Source organism: Gigantopelta aegis, chromosome 9 (genome assembly GCF_016097555.1).
Source record: "Gigantopelta aegis isolate Gae_Host chromosome 9, Gae_host_genome, whole genome shotgun sequence".
Classification (NCBI taxonomy): Eukaryota; Metazoa; Mollusca; class Gastropoda; order Neomphalida; family Peltospiridae; genus Gigantopelta; species Gigantopelta aegis.
The window spans coordinates 44409916-44437784 of NC_054707.1; the positions used below are offsets into that span (position 1 = coordinate 44409916).

Genomic DNA, 27869 nt, shown 5'->3' on the forward strand with positions numbered 1-27869 from the left:
TTAGCGAGATTCCTTGCCTCCACGTCATTTCTCCGGCTGAGTATGTCGACTTGTTTTTTCGTGACTCGTATGACGGCCACACTGCAGAACGCCACGGTTGTTCGCGTTTAGTCTCTACATGTCCCAGCCTGTCCTAGCAGCACCGGAAGATTGACCGCCCCACTCTAATAAGAAATAGGAAGCGGGGTCGGACCCTACTACTCTTTTCTAGACTTTACTTTGTTTTATAGTGATACCATCTCGTATCCTCCGGAGTCGGGGCCCGTCCGCACCACTATACCAACCCATGACGACTGGACTATACCCTAGTCTGATACTCTCTCTCGTTCAGACGGATCCGGCTTCTCAACATCTGTATTTCAGCACAGCACTACACCTTCAACCTCTAATGACTGTCAATCTAGGGGTTTTCTTGACGGGATGCAACCCATCTCGTCCCTAAAGCTGTGCACCCAAACGACCTTAACGAGACCACTCACGTGGACATATCGATCAGACTTTAAACTTTTAGATCTGTGTTCCAAATTTTATGTCAAAATTACTTTCTTTTTTTAATATTATTAAATAGTTCGATCCTATCTTCTTTCTCATTTAATTTTGGACTGTCCTTCAAAAATGCTCCAAATTATATAAATATTCGGCCGAGCAGTCAATCCTGTTTATTTTCGGCTTGTAACTTTTTTCTTTTTTTAAAAATGTATTCTATTAACTTTCTTCCCATTCCCCCCTCCCCCCCCCCCCCCGCTACCGACCCCGCACCCACCACAACCCCTTTCCTAGTGCCCATGACTGGCGAGCGCTACAACAGCTTGCTGTGAATGTACGTGAAACTCTATGAGCTGACCTAATCTAAAATTGTAAACTACCTTAGTTACAGCCATGTAACGCCGTCATGACGTCACACCCGTTATAGTTAACGTCACGACATTATACTTTTAAAGAGGGAACACAAATGGACTAGTGGTTGATGCGGATGTTTCAGCGGTGAGTTTTACTGTCTAATTATAATTTAACATGTAACAACGCAGTTACACCTCTTTACTTATTTTAAGTACTACTAGATACTTTTATTAGTTACTAACCTGAATATTGCAAATGTTGCAAGTTATACGAATTATAGGTAATGCGCCAGTTAGTAGAGGTAAATTGATAGGCCTACACTTCTGTGACCAATTTACAAGGAGCGGGGTTTACTCTCAAAAATCTGGGCTAACTCCGCCAGGCAAATAAAGAACTTGAACTTGACAGTTCACATTCTTAAAACCCCCAAAACAACACCCCCCCCCAAAAAAAAAAAAAAAAAAACCCACCCAAAAAAACCCCAAACAAAAACCCCAACAACAAACAAACAAAACAAAGTGGTGAAATCCAAGATGACCACCACAATTATTAAAACACGTATTGCGATGATTGTTATGTCCAGATATATGTTTTGGGGGTCAAATAATTCAAATGTACACACTAGAACTGTGAGATAACATAAGGAATTATTTCAGACGATAATCCACAAATCCACAATTATTTTCACTTTAACTGAACTGGGGCGGGACGTAGCTCAGTGGTACAGCGCTCGCTTGATGTGCGGTCGGTCTGAGATCGATCCTCGCCGGTGGGTCCATTGGGTAATTCTCGAAAAGAGTAGCCCATGAAGTGGCGACAGCGGGTTTCCTATCTCAGTAAATGTGAGGTCCTTAACCATATGTCCGACGCCAAATAACCGTAAAAAATGTGCTGAGTGCGTCATGAAATAAAACAGTCTTCATTCCTGTAGCTGAATTCATCCGGATCACGTCATCACAACCATCAACCTGTATATACGCATACCCACCGAGGGTTTCTGCCAGTGGGTAAAACGGGTATGGCGCCATACCCAAATTATTTTGCAGAATGTTTGTTTTTTTAAGTTAACCTTTAAACAAAATTAATTACTCTTATCATTACTGTATGATTTTCTTAACCCTAACCGTAACTCATTTTCTTTCTGGAGAAGGCTCCCATTACGCCCTGTTGACTGTGATTACATTCAGTTCCATATAGCGCCGTACCTCCAAAACACTGCCACCAGATATAACATAAACATGACATAATTTGCAACGATGAACCAAATATTTTAATGTAATAAATAAAATATATTTTAGCATATAACCTGTAACTTCACCAGGCCAAACTGACAAAACACAAAATAGCACCGGAACATGTCGCATTTCATTTAACATATTATCAATCTGTTTGTGTTACAAATGCTTGGATTGGTCCAAATCATATCATGTGACTTCTTAAGACCTGAGTTCATCTCTTATGCATTACTCTTTCGGCAATATATCGTTTTATATGTTTTTTCTTCAAAATTTAAAATCGTTAAAATAACTGTTTGGATTTCTTCTTAAGGTCTCACTACACAGATGCCATCTGCCATTGAAACCCATATTAAATTGCCCAACTTCAAACGAAGATTGCCAATAGAACGGGTTCTCGTTGGCACTAACAACATACACCATTGCGAACATACATTATATACATACATTATATAAGCATTTATTTTCACTCCAAAATTGAGAACATTTCCGTCTCAGTGTTTTGCTATATGACCGTATCTGGCTGTAATACCGGTCCGAACAGGTGGTTCATTACCCGATTCACCCCGGCTGTCTCTTACGCTATACACTCATGTCCCAAAAGGTCAATGCACAATATTACAAAATAGCATGGGCAAAATACAGCCAGAAGGCTTACCATTACACGTACATATTGTTTTAATTCTTCACCATTTCCTAGAAGTGAATATGTGAACCATAACTTGTGACACAATTAAGAACTATAGTGGACCGTGATCAATGAACCGTGATCAATGAACTCTCACCCGGAAGTCATCTGTGTAGTGAGACCTAAGTTGAATCAGTAAATGTAATTGTTCTTTGAAATAACATGTAGACTGCTAATCGAAAAGAGTAGCCTATGGTACTGTGACAGCCGATTTCCTCTCTTATTATCTGTGTGGTCCTTAACCATGTGTCTTTACGCCATAAAACCGTAATTAAAATGTGTTGATTTTGCGTCGTTAAATAAAATATTTCTTTCCTTTCCTTGCTATACTCCTAAGTCTCCAGAGAGGGCGAGACGTAGTCAAGTGGTTAAGCATTCGCCTGATGCGCGGTCAGTTTAGGATCGATCCCAGTCGGTGAGCCAATTGTGCAATATCTCGTTCCAGCCAATGCACCACGACTGGTATATCAAAGGCCCTGTGGTATCATGTCTATGGGAAGGTGAATATAAAATATCCCTTGATATTAATGGACAAACATAGTGGCTTTCCTCTCCAAGATTATATTACAAAATAACACAATATTTAACATCCTATGGCCGATGATTAATAAATCAATTTGCTCTTGTTGTGTCGCTAAACAAAACCAACTTTCCGTCTCCAGGGTGAGAACCTGTCACAGCCATTTATACATAAAGACATCGATAGTAACCTATCCTTCCCCTTCACCTACCACCCACGCAATAATTCTAACAACCGCCAACTACTTGACGTTTTCTAACATTTATTATTATTTTTTACGTTTGTTTTTTCCCCAGGGCGTCCTACTTAAAGAATGTCTCGCAAGATACCAGAAACAATGACCAGGACGGAGGAGGTATGTAGATACAAACAGTAAACGTGTGTGGTAAATAGTAGTATAGACAAAAGAGACCATCAATATATTGCATCTATTTAATGTCCTCCCCCCCTCTCTCTCTCTCTCTCTCTCTCTCTCTCTCTCTCTCTCTCTCTCTCGCTTTCTCTCCCTCACTCCTCTCTGTCTCTGTGTCCCTCTCTCTCTCCCTCTCTCCCCTCTCTCTATCCCTCCCTCCCCTCTGTCTCTTTCACTCTCTCCCCTCTCTCTCCCCTCTCTCTCCCCCTCCCTCCCTCTCTCCCCTCTCTCTCTCTCTCTCTCTCTCTCTCTCTCTCTCTCTCCCTCCCCCCTCTCTCTCTCTCTCTCTCTCTCTCTCTCTCTCTCTCTCTCTCTCTCTCTCTCTCTCTCTCTCTCTCTCTCTCTCTCTCTCTCTCTCTCTCTCTCTCTCTCTCTCTCACAGACACATGCATGTAAATGAACCTAGACCTAATAGTGTTCCTTAGCTTATTTTGACTAGTATATTTGCAACACTGAATCTACAACTGTTCCACTATTGATTATTTCCTCATTCTTAGATATCATTTTGTGTTACATACAGAGTTAAATGCATGGTTATGATGGGTCTTTCACTCTATTGCCTGGATTGCCAAACGTATATCTGCTTTAGAGGCTACACCTTTTATCGCTCATTAGTAGACCACTCAATTTACATCATTATCATCTAAACCTTTTATCGCCCATTAGTAGAACACCCAGTTTAAATAATTATCATCTACGACTTTTATCGCCCATTAGTAAAACACCCAGTTTACATCATTATCATCTACACCTTTTATCGCCCATTAGTAGAACACCCAATTTATATAATTATCAACTGCACCTTTTATCGCCCATTAGTAGAACACCCAGTTTACATAATTATCATCTACACCTTTTATCGCCCATTAGTAGAACATCCAATTTACATAATTATCATCTACACCTTTTATCGCCAATTAGTAGAACACTCAGTTTACATCATTATCATCTACACCTTTTATCGCCCATTAGTAGAACACCCAGTTTACATCATTATCATCTACACCTTTTATCGCCCATTATTAGAACACTCAGTTTACATAATTATCATCCACACCTTTTATCACCCATTAGTAAAACAACCATTTGCATAATTATCATCTACACCTTTTATCGCCCATTAGTAGAACACTCAGTTTACATCATTATCATCTACACCTTTTATCGCCCATTAGTAGAACACCCAATTTATATAATTATCAACTGCACCTTTTATCGCCCATTAGTAGAACAACCATTTACATAATTATCATCTACACCTTTTATCGCCCATTAGTAGAACACTCAGTTTACATCATTATCATCTACACCTTTTATCGCCCATTAGTAGAACACCCAATTTATATAATTATCATCTGCACCTTTTATCGCCCATTAGTAGAACACTCAGTTTACATCATTATCATCTACACCTTTTATCGCCCATTAGTAGAACACCAGTTTACATCATTATCATCTACACCTTTTGTCGCCCATTAGTAGAACACCCAATTTATATAATTATCATCTGCACCTTTTATCGCCCATTAGTAGAACACCCAATTTATATAATTATCATCTACACCTTTTATCGCCAATTAGTAGAACACTCAGTTTACATCATTATCACCTGCACGTTTTATTTATTCACGCTTTAAGGCTTTTATAATTGCATGCGGCGCGTGCTTGCTGCCCGATTGCTGCGTCTGATGCTTGCGTTCTGGGCATATGAATCAAATACGATTACTTCATTGTGGCTGGCCGTGTGCGGTTCTGGATGCTCTCGTTGAAACTAACGTATTTCGATTTAATTTGAGTCTATGTGGGCCTTGAAATCTTTCCAATACATCACCTATAAGATTACCTTTCAAAGCGTGGTTCCTCATTATAGCTGACACTACTTAATTTCGTTTACAGCTATTCCTAAACCGTTCCAATACATCACCTGTAAGATTAACTTTCACAGCGTGGTTCCCCATTATAGCTAACACTACTTAATTTCGTTTACAGCTATTCCTAAACTGTTCCAATACATCACCAATAAGATTACCTTTCAAAGCGTGGTTCCCCATTATGGCTAACACTACTTAATTTCGTTTACAGCTATTCCTAAACCGTTCCAATACATCACCTATAAGATTACCTTTCAAAGCGTGGTTCCCCATTATAGCTAACACTACTTAATTTCGTTTACAGCTATTCCTAAACCGTCCCAAGTTTCATCAACCGAACTACAAGTATACCTATGAATGCTGCAACAGGTAATTGTTTTAAACATGGCTAAACGTATTTCCGTAGGTGTTTCATTTTAACTTGATTTTCGTGCCGTTATCCGATTAATGTTCAAGCACCGTGTCATCGTCGCACAAGCTTCAACAATCTAATCTGTCTAAGACCAAATCTATTGATTAATCGTTGGACAATTTGGTATTTAATAACACAGAAGTATGTTTAAAAATTTGTTTTGTTTAACGACACCACTGGAGCAAATTGATTTATTAATCATCGGCTATTGGATGTCAAACATTTGGTAATATTTTGTTTTACATATAGTCTTAGAGAAAACCCGCTGCATTTTCCCATTAGTAACAAAGGATCTTTTATATGCACCATCCCACAGACATGATAGCACATACCACGGCCTTTGGTATACCAGTCGTGGTGCACTGGCTATAGCGAGAACAGCGACGTATGTGTCATTGTGATACACCTCTGGTTTAGGGCATTGTCTAGCTACCAGTCTCACGACTCTCAAGTTTGTTATTGACAGACAACCTTTTTTACATGCCCTTATCCCCAATAGGTTCAAGCACGCCCCCAGGGTCCAAACTCTGAATTTCAGAGATAGTCCCCAGGGGCGGAAGGGGTGTGTAAATTTAAAGGAGAACATTTGCAACAGAAATATTTAGTAAAAATATTAATATAATTTTCATGTCCAATAACGTTAAAAAAGAAGAAGAAAGAAATGTTTTATTTAACGACGCACTCAACACAATTTATTTACGGTTATATGGTGTCAGACATATAGTTAAGGACCACACAGATTTTGAGAGGAAACCCGCTGTCGCCACTACATGGGCTACTCTTTCCGATTAGCAGTAAGGGATCTTTTATTTGCGCTTCCCACAGGCAGGATAGCACAGACCATGACCTTTGTTGAACCAATTATGAATCACTGGTCGGTGCAAGTGGTTTACACCTACCCATTGAGCCTTGCGGAGCACTCACTCAGGGTTTGGAGTCGGTATCTGGATTAAAAATCCCATGCCTCGACTGGGATCCGAACCCAGTACCTACCAGCCTGTAGACCGATGGTCTAACCACGACGCCACCGAGGCCGGTCAAGATAGTAGCGTTCACATGCGAAAGAGGAGATATGTAAGGGATGCTGGTGGAATTTTTTTTATTTAGATAACATCAAATACGGTTTCTTAGCATCTGAATTCCAAAATAATCATGAATTAGATGGCAGTGTTCGGCTACCTCAAAGGTTACTTTTCATAGTAGAACAAAAGTATAACATGTATGGTCCCCACTACCCTATTGTGCTGGGTAAAGCACAGTTTCACATATGTGGTGATTTTGTTGATTAAAGGGGCGGGACGTAGCCTAGTGGTAAAGTACTCGCCTGATATGCGGTCGGTCTGGGATCGAACCCCGTCGGTATATCAAAGGTCGTGGTATATGCTATCCTGTCTATGGGATGGTGCATATAAAAAAAAAAAATCCTTGCTACTAATAGAAAAACGTATATGACAGAAGTCTATATGTCACAATTACCAAATGTCTAACATCCAATAGCCAATGGTTAATAAATCAATGTGCTCTAGTGGTGTCGTTAAACAAAATAAACTTTAACTTTTCTCTTGGGTAAAACACGGCTTAAGATGTGTGGTGGTTTTGTTTGCAGGTGCATGCGCGATATTCATGGGACGTCCTACAACTCCACCAGAGAGATCATAACACACCATGGACAAAATATGATGTTCATAAACCCTTTTGCCAGTAAGCATATTATTCTTGATCGTAGTAGCTGTGTGATGTATGTAGTGTCTTGATTTTACAACAAAATATTATATCGTCTCTACATATTGCATTGTTTTGGAATTATAAACGTCTACAATGCTTTTAAAGAAATAATGTAATATGCAATACATGTATAATGCATAGTTTGGGAATTGTAAACGTCTAATTTAAAAAAAAAAATAAAAAATTAAAATGCAAATAAGTTTAAAATATGATTCTAGTTTGACAAGATGGTCTGGAGGTAAACGCTTGCTCATAGATCTAAACATCAGCAAGTGTCCTACGAACTGTTTGTTCAGTTGTTGTTGACAAACTTCAACCTTTAAAAACTATTTCGTGTTTGCTGATAGATTTGTTTATAGATATAATGAACGTATGTGTGTCATTAGTATCTTTTAAGTTTTTAATAAATATTAAACATACCATTTCTTTTGATACGCGTACAGTTTTGTGAACTTGTTTTTGATTTACCTCAGTGCTGAAAATATATTTTTAATCTTTAGTTAAAAACACCCAACTTCTAACAGTAAATAAAGAAATAAACACCAACCCAACTTCTAACGGTAAATAAAGAAATAAACACCAACCCAGCTTCTAACAGTAAATAAATAAATAAACACCAACCCAACTTCTAACAGTATGTACGGTCGCAATGGTGTATATTGTTAGTGCTAACAAGAACCTGTTCTATTGGCAATCTTCATTTGAAGTTGGACAATTTATCAAGGCTTTTAATGGCAGATGACATCTGTGTAGTGAGACCTAAGTGAATTCATGCACTAAACTCTTTCTTGAACAGCTAAAACTAGTAGTGTTTAAGTGAATTCATGCACTAAACTCTTTCTTGAACAGCCAAAACTAGTAGTGTTTAAGTGAATTCGTGCACTAAACTCTTTCTTGAACAGCCAAAACTAGTAGTGTTTAAGTGAATGCATGCACTAACCTCTTTCTTGAACAGCCAAAACTAGTAGTGTTTAAGTGAATTCATGCACTAAACTCTTCCTTACTAGTAGTGTTTAAGTGAATGCATGTATTGACTATTACTAATTTTTTTTGTCATTTCAGAAAAGGTGAGCATAAATGATAGTTAAATGGTGTAAAAAGTTCAACTTGCAGGTATATGTAGTTGTGATATTACAGTAGAGTGACAGTACATTCGTTGAAGACACAAGAACCTCGATGCCGTGTAAGTAAATTATATAAATATTTAGTACAATACAAATCTGTCTAGAAGAAAGAAAACCCCCAACTAAAGTCCTTGAAATAAGCAGAAAAACTAAACAAAAATCCACCCCCACAAAAAACAACAACACCAACACCAGCCCTCAAACATACCAATCCCCAACAAACCCCCAACACCACTACCACCACCACCACCACCACCACCACCACCACCACAACCAACACCAACACCCCCATCACCAACAACAAAAAATCAGTACTGACAAGTGTTTACATATTGTTTAATACTAGATATGGCAGATTATTTGAGATAGCTAAAATAGTTACGATTCTGTTTGATTCGATTCATTACGTTTTGTAAGCTACTACCCTAGTCTTTATTATATGTTTAATATGCACTTTATACCACCCATCCCCAGGGAGTATTATATATGTTTTTTAAAAGTTTTTTTTATAATAGGATTACAAATTTGAAGTATCAGAGGATCAATCGAACAATTGATAGTAATTCGAGATAGGGTTGAACTGAAAGAGGGTAGGTCTGGCAAGGGTTGGGAATGGCAGGGGGTGGGGGCCACATTTCAGTATTTTTTCAGGGAACCATGTGCACAGCTGTCATACATTTTATATTATAATACGAACAGACAACCCAGTGGTAATGCGCTCAGCTGATGTGCGGTCGGATCGATCCCCGTCGACGGGTTCATTAGGCTATTTCTCGGTTCTAGCCAGTGCACACCACGACTGGTATATCAAAGGCCGTGGTTTGTACTATCCTGTCTATAGGACGGTGCATATAAAATATACGTTGCTACTAATGGAAAAATGTAGCGGGTTTCCTGTCTAAGACTATTTGTCAAATAGCCGATGGTTAATAAATATATATGCTCAAATGGTGTTGTTAAAGAAAAACAAACTAACGTTACATGTATACCCTTTCTGAGGTAATATCCCCTTTACATCTTTGGTGCAATGTAGGAACAGAGAAGTGTGGAAAGTGCATGTTAAATGTATAATAGACCCGACAGTAAATATATTCATAATGATGATGTAGAAATGCCAGCTGTTATTTGCATTGTAAATACTTCGTTATCTTCTCTATTTTTCAGTTACATCTGCTGTTTCTCTGGATTCTGGATTCCAAAAGAAGTTTAATTCTCAAACCCTTTATTTAATACTGTATTTTATTGCTATAAATACTATTAAGAGACAAGATTGTTTTACTAGCGTATTAACTGATCAAGACATTTACGTTTCAAAATGCTGTCAATAGTACAATTATTTCGAACATACATGGTCTTTGGCCTTTCTGAAAGACAGTTGTGGTGTTATCGTTTGTTTCACATTCACTTGTGTATTATTCATGCAACGAACAGAAGATACAAAATTCCATTAATTTACATCAATGAATAATGCATAACTTTATAATACATGCATGCGTGGCAGTCACACATACGCACACAGGTTCTGGTTAGTTCCGATTACTGTTTTTAATTGTGATATTTGTGAAAAGTAGCTTTCAGTATCTCACAATTTTAACAACGTGTATTATTTATCTTTTCATTAGTTACAAATTCCACGCATCTTGCCCGGATGCCAGAAGGCTCTAGCCATGAAAGAAAAAAGCCACAAAAGGTAACACGGCACTGTGCTTAGGCTTAAATATGTGTCTTTTAGGAAACGTGTCGAAAAAGATAGCCAACTTTCCCCCTTTTTCTTTTCGTCCCCCCTCTCCATTACATTCATAACATCAGGTCGAGATATAATGTTATGTTTCTACTCTTTTCACCTACCATTACCACAGTTTGACACCCAATAGCCGATGTATTTTTCGTGCTGGAGTGTCGTTAAACATTCAGTCATTCATTCCTTTCACCTACAAATTAATAACAATCAAATTCAAACAAATACATCTAAACATTGGAGTCGGTTCTTTTTGTGTAGGTAACAGGGTGTTTTAGGCATTGTTACATTTAATGATTATATTCGAGACTTTAATCAATTCTAGCCCATTGAAACCCCCCGAAAACCCAGTAAACAACAACAACCAATAAACCCCCCCCCCCCAAACAATCCCCCCCCCCAAACATAACAAAAATAAAAACAATAAACCACAAACAAAACCACAAACAAAAGAAGGCACAACAACACCCCCAAGGAAACCCAACCACGAAACAACCACAACAGCAACAATAAAACCCCGTCTGAAACCATTACTAAATACGCCGACTCGTTTATTTCAGCTACACTAACCTAAATCCGTGGAAAACCAGGGAAAGTTCCTGTGGTAAGTGCAAAGCTCATTTGAAATCCATGATGCCATAAATATATAAGAATGGATATATGATTGTTAAAACCAAACCCGAGTCCAGAGGTCTAGGTTAGTATTTATATATTGCTGTCCATACAACATCCTGACGGCCTTATCACAGTGCCATACTTGTTTTATTACTGCAATCATTTCAATAAACATAAAGACTAATTATACTGAGATAATAAGTAACAAGCATTAAAGGGACATTCCTGAGTTTGCTGCAGTTTTTAAGATGTTATCGACTAACAGAGACTTTTTGACGAATGTAATTATATATCAAATATATTTTTCTGCATAAAATATTAGTGGCTGTATATTAAACGTGTTTCTGAGCGTTCTAATATTTGTACTAGGTTAAATTTCATTTTATTTCCTAAAATATATATTTTTCGTTCGTACGAAGTTATTTGAAGATACAATCTAGTTTGGGATTCTTACAAATATTAAGACAACCAGAAACACATTGAATATACAGACACTGATATACTAAACAAGAAAATATATTTAATATGTAAGTTTAATCGTAGAAGTATTTTATTAGTTGGAAACATCTTACAATGCAGCAAAGTCAGGAATGTCCCTTTAACAATGATCTGTCCCGATTAAATTAATGTTACAAACACTACCTAACTACAATCTTCTATTCATCCATAATTGCACCCATGTCCACCCATCGATTCATCTATATAATAATATACAAATGTTCATACAAAAATATGCATTTAAAAATAAATATATATTTTTTCCTTGCTTGTGTGTTTTTGTATGTGTTTGTGTGTGTGTTTATGTGTATGCAAGTTCCTGCATGCGCGCTCGTGTGTGTATGTGTGTTTATATTTATATATTTCTTTTAATAAAATACTATTTAGTTGGGTGGTGGCCTGAATTAAATTGTTTGTTTTTTAAAAATCAATTCTAAAACTACGATTTCGTGTATTTATCATTTCTATTTTGGTGTCTTTTTCAGGACAGGTGAGAATGATTTAAATGGTAGTGGAAAGTTTTAAATTAATGAACTAAAAAAACTACAAAAACAACAACTATAAACCCCCAACAAAAACAAAAGAAGTGATTTAAACAACTGACTGATTACCGCGACACATGCCGAAGACAGGATCGCAGTAAATAACGCAAGTACATTCAATGATCCTTGAACTTAGAAGATACGAAAGTCTTTTTTTCAATACTTTTTTTCGTAATGCCTCAAGATATTGAGCTGAAAGCTTGTGTAGTTTTGTCATGTACTGTTAAAGATCAAGTTTGATTTTCATGGCGATTTATTAATTTTATGGTCCTTGAAATTAGGAGACACGAACTGGTTTTCACTTTGATCTGCTGCTTATCTCGACTCTGGATTCCGAATGAAACTTATTTTTTAAACTACAATGCATATAATACATACATACATATAAACATACATACATACATACATATATACATACATACACTCATTGAATTATTTAATTATCCCCTGCGCCAGTGCGTTAATATCTATGTATGCAATAGTCAACCTCGACATACATACATGTACAATATATAGATATTCATACATCAGTACATACTAGCCAGTGACAGGTCAGCCCACTGTGTCATGCACGTAAGCGGGATCGACCACGTAGCTTGTAGGCCCGATGCATGTGGTTGCATTAAAGAGCATTCTTTTTTGTGGATGCCTCGATAGCTCAGAGGCAAGTCTGCAAGTTGCGGATGATTCGGTGCCATAGGTTCAAGTCCCAGCATGTATGTAACAGTCAACCTCGACATACATACAATATATAGATATTCATACATCATTAAATGCTAGCAGTGCCAGGTCTGCCCACTGTTTCATGCACGTAAGCGGTGTCGATCGCGTAGCTTATATGCCCCATGGATATGTTTGAATTAAAGAGCATCCTTTTTATAGATGCCTCAATAGCTCATAACGTATGGTGACGAGTCTGCAAGTTGCGGGCGATTGGTGCCATAGGTTCGAGTCCCAGCAACGGCATGGGACAATATGTTAGACCAGAAAGGATTTAATTATCTCCTGCGCCAGTGCGTTAATATCTATGTATGTAATAATCAACATCGACAGACAAACAATGTATGATATTATGATATTCATACATCAATACATACATCAATACACACACACACACACACACACACACACACACACACACACACACACACACACACACACACATACATATTTGTGATATGAAAGTATCATGAAATTCAACATTTAAACGTCAAGAACATTTGGTATTTCTGACATACAGTCTTAGAAGAATCTTTTATAACAACAGATGCATATTACCTTTGATATGCCAGTCGTGGGGCACTGGTTAGAACGGGGAAAAACGTAATTAGAAAATGGTTCCAAAGACGGGGTTCGATCCAAAACTAAGAAACAGTTTTCTGTTTTGTTTTAGGCAAATGTGCATATACTCACACACATACCCCCACTCCCACAGGCATACATGTATGCATATAATTTAAAGAAACAATAAATGTTTCATACTGAATTTACGAGATTAAATAATAACTAATTCGTTTATCACAACCAAATGTAAAAGGAACGGTTCTGTGTTTGTTGCCATTGTTAACATGTTGCCGACTAACAGAGACGTTTTAATGACTAAAATTGCACATTAAATACATCTGTTTTTTCTTCAAATATAAGTGGCTGTATATTAAATATGTTTCTGATCGCCTGGTGTTTGTGCTAGGTCTAACTTAATTTTCTTTTCTATTAAAATATTGTTTTCGTACGAACGAAATTATTGGGAAACCAAATCCAGTTTGGGCTACTTAAAAACATTATGAGAACCGGAAACACACTGAATATACTAAAGATATTATAAACAAAACACTATATGTAGTATGTTGTCGGAAACATCTTAAAATGGCTGAAAACTCAAGATGATCTTTTTAACGCTTCATTGTCAATACATTTGATTTGTTTTTAGCGTTCACATATTTATTTTATTTTAGTTATCACATCGTCACAGCCTTCCTGGAGATATCGATGATCTTTCACAGGAGAATTGGCCAGGGTAATTTACTCTAAGATTTCTTTACCCACTCCATGTTGTGAAAACGTTCATATTTTGTAACCCCGTGCTTAAAAGCAATGTGACAAATAACGGGTTTAACGAGCTGGTGATCAATCCAAGATGGCCGCACTCTTCACTCTTACTGCATCATATACTTTCCCTATCATTCATGTACACTAATGTTCGGTATTCCACCCAATCATGGTTCAAACACTTTGTCCTGGGCACATACTTCAGCTATTTGGGTTGTCTGTCCAGAACAGTGGATTAGTGGTTAATGGTTAGTTGTTAGTAAGAAAGACGTCTGTGTAGTCAGGCACGGCGGAAACAAGTAGACATTGAGGGAGGGAGGCTGACTGAGATCGAGGGCGCAAAGGTTCTAGAGGGTTTGGGGGTATGCTCCCACGTACAATTGTGATAACTAGATGTCCTGAAATGTAATTTCCTACATTGTACAATTAAAATTGATCTCTGCCTAAAGATTTACTACCAATCATATGTTTGATTCAGAAGTATTGGGCCTGGTAGTCACTTTGAAAACACTAAACCACCAAAATCGGTCTTTCCCTATTCCACCACATACTCCGCTATAGACACAGACCCTACTTTTCACGAATGCACCGGTGAGGCAGGACATGCTCACATTTCGCAAACACCTGATATCATCACTGTTTTTACACAAATTCGCGAGTGCATACCTTTACAGCTGTATCTATTCCATCGAACAAGTTTGGGTTTTCTAAGCTAGTCTTGGGAGTGGCATCCCCCCACGGGCGGTGCAAGAGGAATGAAACACCTTGTTCCGTTTCTCCTAGGGGAGTGGCTGTGCTCGTAAAGACGAGCACCTGGTAGTGGATCATGGAAGCAATAACGACTAGAGATCGTCTCCATAACCATTAAATCTGAGAGATCTATGCGGTTTTTTTTTAAATATGAAGAAACAAATGCGTTTCATGATATTAGTAAGATCAGGTTGACTACAAACAATCCAATTGTACCAAAATAGATGAACTAAACAATAAAATCTAGGTAATATCTGATTTTAATTATAAAATACGACTCTAAGACTAGTAGAGAAAAATACCCCGTAACGTTTATAGCTAAGGTCCGTGATTTTAATACTATTTATTTAATTCTTAATCTAGACTTGTGACTAAAGTGGGACGAGGCGGCCATCTCAGCCACTGCGTCGAGTGTCAGGCTAAAATGAAACTTAAATTTACAGGTAAGTTGAATGTGTATCTTATGACGCGCTGTAGCGATTCGTTTTTATTACGGTAAATATACCCTAAATCCTTGAATAGAATAAATGTAAACTTCTATTTGTTTTGTGACGCTTTGAGACCTGGCCTCTTTTCAAGGCTTGTATCTTTCTTTTTTTGTCGCATGCACAAGTTTCTAATTTAGCCTTATTGTAAGGTAACATTCTAATGTAGACTTCCAAGCTTGTTCTGCACATAACATAGCCTTATTGTAAGGTAACATTCTAATGTAGACTTCCAAGCTTGTTCTGCACATAACATAGCCTTATTGTAAGGTAACATTCTAATGTAGACTTCCAAGCTTGTTCTGCACATATCATAGCCTTATTGTAAGGTAACATTCTAATGCAGACTTCCAAGCTTGTTCTGCACATATCATAGCCTTATTGCAAGATAACATTCTAATGTAGACTTCCAAGCTTGTTCTGCACATATCATAGCCTTATTGCAAGGTAACATTCTAATGTAGACTTCCAAGCTTGTTCTGCACATATCATAGCCTTATTGCAAGGTAACATTCTAATGTAGACTTCCAAGCTTGTTCTGCACATATCATAGCCTTATTGTAAGGTAACATTCTAATGTAGACTTCCAAGCTTGTTCTGCACATATCATAGCCTTATTGTAAGGTAACATTCTAATGTAGACTTCCAAGCTTGTTCTGCACATATCATAGCCTTATTGCAAGATAACATTCTAATGTATACTTCCAAGCTTGTTCTGCACATATGGAAACCTCTTTTCTCATAGAGAAATGAAACAACCTTCAATTTTCCTGTTCTCGCCATGTGGTTGTAAACGTCTGACGAATATAATGTAATCATTGAGATGAAAAAGCTATAACAACCGAAGTTGGCCGTTATAGAAAGCAGGCTTCTACTCAAGGCATATCTCTATTTTTGTAGAGACGTTCTGTGACCCGGCCTCTTATGTAATCAAAGCAGGCTTCTACTCAAGGCATATCTCTATTTTTGTGGAGACGTTCTGTGAACCGGCCTCTTATCTAATCAAAGCAGGCTTCTATTCAAGGCATATCTCTATTTTTGTGGAGATGTTCTGTGAACCGGCCTCTTATCTAATCAAAGCAGGCTTCTATTCAAGGCATATCTCTATTTTTGTGGAGATGTTCTGTGAACCGGCCTCTTATCTAATCAAAGCAGGCTTCTACTCAAGGCATATCTCTATTTTTGTTAAGACGTTCTGTAACCCGGCCTCTTATCCGAATAAAGCAGGCTTCTATTCGAGGCAGACATCTATTCAAGGATTTACGGTAGATTAAAAACGTTTAGGGGTGGGAATAGGTCCAGCATGGGTATTGCAAATTAAAGTAACTATCCATAGTTTGCTGCATTGTCAGGTATTTCCGACTAACGAAATCTTTTAACGACTAAAATTACATAGATAACATTTTTTTTTTTTTTTTTTAGAATATAGGTGTCTGTATATCCAATATGATGTTTGACCTAATACAAACACTAGAACAACGAGAAACACATTTGATATATGGCCACTAATATTTTATGCACATACATGTAATGTAATATGTACTCACAATCGTTAAGAAGTCTCTGTTAGTCGGTAACCTCCTAACAACTACAACAAACTCAGGACGGTCCGTTTTGAACGCCAGTGCCCCACGACTGGTATATCAAGTTCCTTATGTATTGATGTATGTATGTATATATGCATGTATGCATGTATGCATGTATGTATGTGTATGTGTGTATGTATGTATGTGTGTGTATGTGTGTATGTGTATGCATGCATGCATGAGTGCGTGTGTGTCTGTGTGTACACGTGCGTGTTCGTGTGCACATACGTCTTTTTAAGTAAATAAATAAAAACACTGTAGCATGTGTGAACAGCTATGAGTATGTTATTTCAATATGCATATACATGTACTCTACAAACGATACGATATACAAAATATATATGCAGCAATATAAGTATATATAACATATATATGCAGCGATGTAAGTATATATAACGATACGATATACAAAATATATATGCAGCAATATAAGTATATATAACGATAAGATATACAAAATATATATGCAGCAATGTAAGTATATATAACGATAAGATATACAAAATATATATGCAGCAATATAAGTATATATAACGATAAGATATACAAAATATATATGCAGCATTATAAGTATATTTTTTGCTTTTATTATATTTCAGAAAAGGTGAGAACATATTCGAGAACATATATTTATAATGTCCTTCTCAAATAAGATCGACAAGAACACAAGAACCAATAATGTATGACAATAAGTGGTATGAGCATATCAATGACTATATGGCGGCAGAAGGTTTGTCCTTTAAACTTTAATAAAAGTGCAGCTTTCACTATACTTGTATATTAAATTCAACATTTGTATTACACATAGGTTATTTTCGTAAACCACATTGTGGATGGTATCTTTTGAGATGACATTTCCTCCAATATGCTGATCGATGATGTGTTAGGGCATATTTCAAAAGTGATCAACACCAGACCACAAAATTCAAACTACATTTAGTATTTTGCAATATCCACATCAGTGTGCTGTATTCAACACGTAAAATTATAGGATTTTCCTTTTAATGATTACTTCGCAGGGGTGCACAAATGTGAAATTGTGATAGTTGCCCGGTGGCCAGTAGCTGAAGTTTGGTTGCCCAACATCATCTCTTGGTTGCCCACATATTTCATAAAACATTTTATGAATATAATTTTGAACTGTCTTTAAAATGAAACTGAAATTTAAAATGTTTTTATTATTATCATTACTTATCAGTTTAGTTTTATTTCTTTTTTAACATTATTTATCTACAGGTCATCTTCGCTTAGGCTGAAAAAAGTTTGTTTTGTTTAACGACACCACTGGAGCACACTGATTAATTAATCATCGGCTATTGGATGTCAAACATTTAGTAATTCTGACTCGTAGTCATCAGAGGAAACCCGCTACATTTTTCTTAATGCAGCAAGGGATCTTTTATATGCACTTTCCCACAGACAGGAAGGCACATACCACAGCCTTTGTCCGGTTGTTGTGCACTGGTTGGAACGAGAAACAACCCAATCAGCTGAATGGATCCGCAGAGGTGGTTCGATCTCGCTTGGGCTGTCACAGTCATAATACTTGATGAACTCGCGGCTCATCCAAGATTAAAAATACCTGTTGCCAAAAAAATTGCCAAATGGGATTTTTATTTGCCATAATGAAAATGTTTTAGCCAAAATTGTTTTGTGTAGTACTGTATAGAGTATTTATATATGAATATGAAACTTGTATCTTTTTCAGCTAATTATGTACAAACTGGAATATATTTGAATAACAAAATTATCCCCAATCAAAATCAAAGACAGCAATGGGGTTAGGGGCAGTTAATATATTACTTTGATTTTTCAGTGGGCAAGGGGAGATATGCAGAGTTGGAAGCCAATGCCCTCTGCAAACACACCAAAAATTCTAAGGCCTATGGCATTAATAAAAAGCTGAGAGCCAATACTCTTCTTCTTTTTTTAAACAGTGCTAATTATTTCTGTAAAATAGCAATCTTTATTTTGGTTTGAACTGCTTTTAATTGTATTTTAAAATAACCCATCTATTCCACACCCCAACAATTTCGTATTTTGCGCCATTTTGTTGATTTCCGCATCTTGTTAAATGCTTGTTGTTGATTTCAGCTTGTAAAATACGTAGCCTAAGAATGCTGACTTCACGTTATGACAACTATCCATTTACGTCAAAAGGTTTTGATTAAAAAGATAATGAATTCAAATTTTACGGTCTTTTTAAAATCTAGCTAACTTTTGAGATGTCACCTCACAGTCAACAAATTTATATAATATTTTATAAATATCATGATTATTGTAAACTAATTGTATTCAGTGTACGTTTAACCGCAATTTGTATAAATACTGCATGTTCCTTTCCCGCGATCGCGAAATGCATGAGTGCGAAATTAACAAAGACAACGGAAATAAATAAACGAAACAGCAATTAAGTATTCATTAATGCGAACAATTATTTGGTGGCATGGGCGTATGGGGACTCTTTGATTTAGGGGTGCTGGAGGGGTTGATTTGCCCGAAATTTTACCCAGATAACAACTGCCCTAGCCTACTTGTCTTTGGCCCTGAACTAGCATGTGTATTGAAACTGACACGCAATTTCGGTCCGTTTTTATTACTTTGGCTCAAAGACTTTACAGAGTTAAAATAACACGCTACAGATTTTTCAGACTTTTCTTGCATACATGTTGTCGTTAAAATTAATAACTGTGATTATTAAAATAAGCAAACATTGTTATGCTGAATTCTTGATGACACCGCTTCTCGTTACCAGTCGCGAGATCCCTGTTAATATTTGGTATTATTATATTATGTTAGGTGTCGGATAGATTATGTAACCGATTGTTCACATCGGAAGATAGAAAATGGCTTAGCCAAATTTTCAGCTCAGAACTGGATGGTTGTTGATGTAGTTTGTGGCCTTTCACATGTCTTGTGCCCGTTGCTAATAGCCACCATTCTGAAACGTATCTGTCTGCATTGAACTCGTCAAAATCATGCACGGTGGACGGCAGCGTTAGGGTGGATATTTATATTGCCTGTCAGTCAAGTTGTCAGTTTCGATACTTTTGAATTGCCCGTGACTGTCCGAGTGTCGGGAAGTTTTGTTTTTCATTTTACTTGTTTTATGATTTTCTTGGTTGCCCGCCGGGGCAACTGTTTGACAAAGAATGGTTGCCCGCAACATATTTTGGTTGTCCCGGGCGCGCGGACAACCGATTTGTGCACCCCTGCTTCGTAGTCATTTCTCTCAGGAAAAGTGGGACGATTGATTTATATCGGTTTCGGATGGAAATTGCTAATACAATTTACACCAAAAGCTTGAGCAGAAGGAAGTTTGCTCGACATGAAGGGAACATTAACTGTTAGAAAGCTAAAGTCATCACTTTTACCTTACAGCTTGGTACGAAGGGCACCATCGTTCGCAATCTTTATGTATATATATATATATATATATATATATATATATATATATATATATATATATATATATATATATATATATATATATATATATCAAGGTGTCAAACATATTTGATACTTTCTGTAGTTTCCATTATTTCTAACTGGTGGTTCAATCAATTAATGGTCATCTGTGATCTTATTATTATTGAATTATATACGGTCATCTTTCTACTAGTATCCAAAGGTGAAATTAAACTTTTCCCCCAAACTCGTTTGTTCTGATTTCCCAGATTAGGTAGAAAATCTAATTCAGATACATAGAGAAACAAACAGGCGAGTAATGGAGCACAGCTGGTGTCCACGAAGATACCTACTTCCTGGCCTACCCTCTAATCAGAAACATATATATATTGTCAACGAGGAAATCCAGCTTCTGACATGTTTGTCTCAGTATATGTTTTTCTTGATTTATTTTCAGTCTTAATAAATTGTCCAAATCCATTGAAGATAGTTATATAATTGTATTTTTATGTTTGTTAAAAACCCACTGAATAGAAATAAAAATAAAGTAACTTTGCCAACTGTCAGTCCTGGTGGTGAACAACAGTGCGGATGTATTACAACTGTTAATAAATTTCGTCTGACACCAGAATAATTCAGCACTGGATAACACTGATGACACATCTTCACAGTGTTATATCACATCGTTTAATCTGCTTTTACAGTTGTCGAGTAGATGTATACACCACGTCCTGTTCTCAAGCCAATGGTACATGCATATTAATCATTATGGTATATATTGTTTTATTCGAAAATGATAAATTAATAAATCGGGGGTGCAGAGGATGAAGGGGGAGATGGCCCCCGATAATAATATGGCTTTTGTATATTTTACATAAAGTATTCCGTTATCTATATATGTATAATCTCTGCTCCGTAATAATATAATTTCTGTCTATTATGATAAATGACCTTGGATTACATTTGTATTTTGTTTTAGCTGGACACCGCGGAGCTACTGCGGCAGTGTTCTATACCGTGTAAGAAGAAGATTCCCCAGTTACCCGAATGTTGTCTACACAGAGCCGAGTTGGTGGCCACTCAGTAAGTAGTTCCGACAGGCCGGCGGAGTTCTCTTTTGTTTGTTTCAGTAACCAGCCTCGGTGAACAGGGTTGCACACCATCATTCTTTTGTGCGTGCATTTCAATATAATCTTCATGTCCGAATATAGTTCGTGAAAAATACCATGATATCGAGGCAAGGCAACTGCTATTTGTGTTTTTAGAAAAGGTTACCTATTGTTAATTACGAAGCAAACAGTCGGGATCGATAGTTCATAACTGGTAAAATAATTAAATGCCGTAGTATGCAATGTTCTGTCTACAAGAAAGTGTATATGAAAGCTATTTTGCTGCTTTATAAGTTAGAATATCCTCTTTGGCGGAAGCGAGTTTTTTCTCTGTCTCTGTCTTAATTTAACTTAATTTGTTTCTGAAACGGCCATGACATGCTGATTATGGCTTTGCTGTTTTCATGTTTCCAGCGGCAGAGAAGGTCGTAGTGGAGGATGCTGGCATCACGTCAACGAGTGGATGGACCACGTCGGCAAGGTGGTGGCCGTCATTGATGACGGTAAGCTGGATCGCTCTCTGTCTCTCTCACACACAGACAGACACACACACACACACACACACACACACACACACACACACACACACACACAGAGACACAAACACAAACACACAGAGAGAGACAGATAGACATATATATATATATATATATATATATATATATATATATACGTATTGCTTACCTCTCACGTTAGTTACCTTGTTTATTTGTAATAATTTATTTGTTTATGTCTTAATAGTTATATGGCTATACATACGTACATGAATGTGTAAATACTTAATTTTTGCCTTCTGATGACACAAGACTACTGTAGAAACGATACACTATAAAGGCAAATTAATTAAAGAAACATTGCAAAAAGGTTATTTATTTAGTTTTGAACCATTATTTAGATTATTTTGAAGACTCAGTACGATAATCTATTGAGCTATTTCTGTTGTTTTGAAAATAATTGATATTCGTTAATATTTATATTCTTACACACTGAGAGAAATAAATAAAAGAAGACATTGAATTGTAGACGAAATTCAATTCACTCCACGCACCGTAATGCTGTACAAAGTTCCATTTGTTTAACTCTATATTCAAGTTACTCTGTGCAGTTAGTGTTGATGCGATCCCGTATTTCTTCCCTTCAGTATATATATATATATATATATATATATATATATATATATATATATATATATATATATATATATATATATATATATATATATACGATCAAATTAATTATTCACTATTGTTTGCATTTAATAACTATTTGTAGCAGACGTAAATGCCTTATCTTTGTTTTCAGCTGACGTGTCCCCACTTGATAAGAAAGGGGGTATACTAACGTCTTACAAAGGTAATAGACTAGTATGTCTAAATAACAATTAAACATTCCGATATAGAACACATGGCGTCTTTGAATGTGTTATGGTAGAAATACCCTATAGACGTGAAACAAACAATAACAATTAACATAAGTTACAAAATCAATAATCGCTGAGAAACCAAGTATACAATGATAATCCGATCTTAAAAGACTTGGTTACAATCTCAAAATAAAGTCCACTGCTTCCAATTCGGATATTATAAATATCAGCATACACATCAACAACATATATACATGTAACTTGACACGTTATCAACTTGTTCTTCACAAACTCACTTAAAGCAGCTGCACTTTTCTACTATTAAGGAACAACACCACCATTTGTCGTGTTGTTATTTGTTGTAGCAACTTAATGTAGTCCGGTTTAGTAAACAAAACTTCTTTAAAATAATACAAATTATGATATTCATTTTGAAATATTCCATTATTTACAAGATATATATATATATATATATATATATATATATATATATATATATATATATATATATATATATATATACACACACACACACACACACACACATCCATACATATACACGATTTCTCCCCGTTGTAACGACTATTACTAATTAATAAATATATGTTAGAAAATAAAATGAATTTTGACCTAGTGCAAATACTAGAACGATCAAAAACACACTTAATATATAACCACCAATATTTTATCTAGAAACATTAATTTAATATTAATTTAAAATCTGTTGATCGACATCGTCGTAAAACTCGCCGGAAACGTAGGATACTCCCGTTAATATCTTCTGATCGACGCACTCATTAACACAAAATAATTATCGTTTTCAATGATCATCTTTATATTTTTCCAGCTCAAGTACCTTATGGTGATTATAAAACGATTACACACGCTAATGACAAGGCAAGCAAAGGTAATGCATCCAAATAACAACTGAAACATACTTACTGCAGTAAATGATCTCCTCACTAGAGGCTGACCTCATGAAGTGACGCACTTGACAGCTGTGGTGGCAGCACTCATGACGGGTGCCAATCTAATGAAAATTAGCTCCACTATTACATGTGGATCTAACAGCAGCCCGTTGGAGCTCATGTCCAGTTGACCTTTCATTCGACCAATCAAAACCTTACTTGCAAAATCATGCCAGTGATTTGAAAATAATTTGAAAACATTCAGGTTTATGCCGAGGGTATACGAAATGATTCGGGTGAATTACGAAGTATGCCGGAAACTAATTTCAATATAAAATTGTATATAAAATTCGTTTCAAGACGGGGAAAAAAAACCGTGATGGTATAGCCATAAAATCTGTTTATACTAGTATACTGCACTTTTCCCCCAGGTTTTTCAATGTTGAAATAGACCAACAAGTTCGCCTATTGCATAAATAGTCTCGACCGATATTTTTAGAATTTGTATGCTCCCGAATAACGTTATAAAAGGCGAAGTGTAATTGGTCGATATTTAAATTGTTATTTATAGATGAAATGTCATCTGGACATTGGAGTCCACACAATGCTGTTAGATCTACTGGCAAAACCAGTAGAGCTAATTTTAATCAGATTGGACGGGTGCCACCGGTGGGGCAGGATATACACAACTTTCACGGACACATGATATATATTCCAATGACCTCTGTATTGTGTTAGTTTTAGTCTGAGCATGGCAGGCGTCTCTGTGACGCTTCAAGAAGGATGCATTATCCAGTAAAGGATCTCCTTGGGAGTGGCTGTTCTCCTATAGACGAAGGCACTAGATAAATATTCATGGAATCAACCACTGTTTTGCCAAATGCCCATTCGACCCTTCATTGTGTCAGTCAAATGTATAAGTATTAGACGTGCCTATATCCAATTAAGGTTCAAGTACGCTGTCCTGGGAACATAGACTAGCAGCCTACAATTGTTTTATGTATGCTACAACCATTTTGAAATTGTTAAATATCCATACTAGGTAATTAAAACTTAATAATAAACATTATGTTCAAATAAGTTAATTGTACTCGAGGAGCATTTGTTAAATCAACCAAGAAATAGGCTTTCTGAATACGACAACGGTTTAAACGACTACATATTCTATTAGTGTTGATATAGGTTTTTGCTTTGTTCACTGTCGCAAGTAATTCTTAAAAACCTATTTCTGTTTATTAAAAATGTCCTAAAAATAACTATTTATTGTTAATTTAATACTGGAAATGGAGATGCGTAGATACAAACACTTGAAATTACGAAACATCATTGCTAACGTTTTATCAAATTGTTCTTACTGACAAGGGCTTGTGCTGGTAAATTCTTTAAAATCTATAACTGTAAGAAAGTCTGAACTACATACCAGTTGTATGAAGCCTTGCTAAAATATTCAGAAATTGTTGAATCCAAATTATTTTACGTTTTATAAAAACTGGGTCAAGTCAAATATTACTAAATGATAAATCACCTAATGTGGCATGTTACACCGATGAGTTATATTTACTCAGTGATAAAATATGAAAATATTCCTCAAAAGATTTAAATGGGAAAAAAATTCCTTTATGAGTACCCACTAAAGTAATAAATATAGTTTATTTTATTTCCATATTGTTTTCCAGCTCCAGAGAAAGCTGATCGATCACTGATTGGCGTTATGTAAGCCGGGTAGAGGCAGCAGTATAGCAGAGTAAGTCATTACCATTTCATTAAAACTGTAATCTTCAGCGTAATTTAGAATATTAGTACAGTGTACCTGCAGTTATTCCGGGTAAGCATAGTTGGAGTGCAGCGTGCTTTCCCCCACGAATATTGCACACAGATAATACCCCAGTCTGGAAAACATCAAACAGTTCTGAACGACAAAACCGTAATACATGATCAGGGCCGAATCTCTGCACAATCGAGAGTCGCATGGGTATTTGACAAAATAATGGTTGATTCCAGGGATCTCTATCCAGTGTCTTGCCTATACATTTAAAATGTACAGGTATTATACCTGCAATATGTTGTTTTTTATTACGAGTTCCTTTTAATGTTAAATGTTCTGTGTGATTAGCTACTAATTAATTTCAAATATGAATACAAATCAACAGAACATTCATTTCCTAGCAGAGGATGTTTTAAAACGAATGGTTCAAATACCCGATGAGCACAAAACATCTGATGTCATCACTGTATAAATGTTTGCCTTAATGAGATGTAAACACCGAAAACCAGTTCCTACGGTCGTTATCATTATCAAAAATGTACCTTAGTACAAGTCAGAGTCGAAAGGATATTTTGGCAAAGTTGTGATTGCTTCCACGAATCATCATAAAATGCCTCATCTATGGGAGAACTGCCACTCCCCATAAGATTCTTTATGAATCATTAAATCTTTCTTAAGCGGCCCGTAGGAGGACTGCCACTCACAAACTAATACACCAAAATTTGACAGTAAAGTTTGTTTGTTTTATTTAATGACGTCATTAGAGCACATTGATTTTTTTTTATCTTATTATCGGCTATTGGACGTCAAAGATAATGAGAGGAAACCCGCTGTCGCCACATAGGCAACTCTTTTACGACAGGCAGCAAGGGATATTTTATTTTCGCTTCCCAAAGGCAGGATAGCACAAACCATGGCCTTTGTTGAACCAGTTATGGATCACTGGTCGGTGCAAGTGGTTTACACCTACCCATTGAGCCTTGCGGAGCACTCACTCAGGGTTTGGAGTCGGTATCTGGATAAAAAATCCCATGCCTCGACTGGGATCCGAACCCAGTACCTATCAGCCTGTAGACCGATGGCCTAACCACGACGCCACCGAGGAAAACTTGACAGAGCATAATGAAATATATACATGACCTTCTCTGCCAAAACCGTGATGATATCGGGTGTTCGGGAAACGTGGCACACGAGTACACCTTACAAACAACACGTCCCACTGTTTTGACAAGTGACTTGTTTAAACATGTTCTTGTATTTTCAGATCCATGACAGACAGGACTCTGCAGCTGTAATTGGAATCCAAAGGAAGTTCCATTTTAACAAAACAAATAAATCAAGATAAACAATTGTTGTAATGCAGAACACATCAGAAACCAGCAACATAATTGTTTAGGAAAATAAATAAATAACTATATTAAAAAGTGTTTATTGAACATTTCTAAGTATATTAATTGAAGAAGAGAATTAGATGCTAATACACAGACGTATGAAAACATCAATCTTTTAATTTGTTCTGCCCGTTTAGACATAGATATATTGTTAATAATTCCACATAAATACACTATACAGATTTATGTACATATATCTGCTATGTTTACTCAAATCCGCATAACGAGGACAGATATGATTGGAATTCTTAAGGACTGTCTGTTATTTCTTTTACGTTAATTGAGTATGAATAACAGAAAATAAATCATCCGCAAACTTATGTGTGAATCGGCGAAGTTTGCGGATGATGAACGTAACAGAAATAACAAACAATCGTTATAATTAAATCTGAAACATATTTGCTAATAATAACAATAATAATAACACGAAAAGTTCATATTTTATTTTGAATTATTTGTTTGGTTCTAAACAATAACGCTGAACGTTCATCGAGAAATGAACAAACCCGCGCTGCTACAGCTGGGACAATGGGGTGGGATGTTGTTAATTTGTAATGAGTGTAACGGAAATTTAGTTATCCGTGCACAAATGGAAAAAACGATGAACGTGTGAAGTTAGATATGTAGGATACACCAGGGTTCTATCTACACATAGCAACACGACATATTACATTATTATATCTTTTTATTTTTAATATTAATACTCATACTCATGGCAATGCGTATTTTCATGTTGGAATGTCGTTAAACACGCATTCATTCATTCTTGTTCTGTACACTGAATAATTCCATAAAGAGGTAACAGAACCACACTCTCAAATAGAGCAGAAGATTC

The 27869-nt window shown here is 36.4% G+C and overlaps 1 protein-coding gene across 2 annotated transcripts; it reads left to right on the forward strand.

Annotated features, from left to right (window-relative positions):
- The first annotated feature begins 897 nt into the window (after nt 1-897).
- Nucleotides 898-27067, forward strand: LOC121382145. 2 transcript variants are annotated; one of them, XM_041511653.1, is made up of 17 exons: nt 898-984; nt 3580-3638; nt 5871-5935; nt 7585-7679; nt 8766-8770; nt 10450-10517; nt 11126-11169; nt 12164-12168; nt 14176-14237; nt 15383-15462; nt 17690-17694; nt 21478-21581; nt 22022-22110; nt 22910-22960; nt 23818-23877; nt 25555-25622; nt 26908-27067. In XM_041511653.1, exons 2-16 carry the CDS (start codon nt 3597-3599, stop codon nt 25593-25595), a joined length of 816 nt encoding a protein of 271 aa, XP_041367587.1. In that variant the 5' UTR covers nt 898-984; nt 3580-3596; the 3' UTR covers nt 25596-25622; nt 26908-27067. The 2 variants fall into 2 exon arrangements, with proteins under 2 accessions (XP_041367587.1, XP_041367588.1); XM_041511654.1 differs by lacking the exon at nt 25555-25622.
- Nucleotides 27068-27869: the final 802 nt, after the last annotated feature.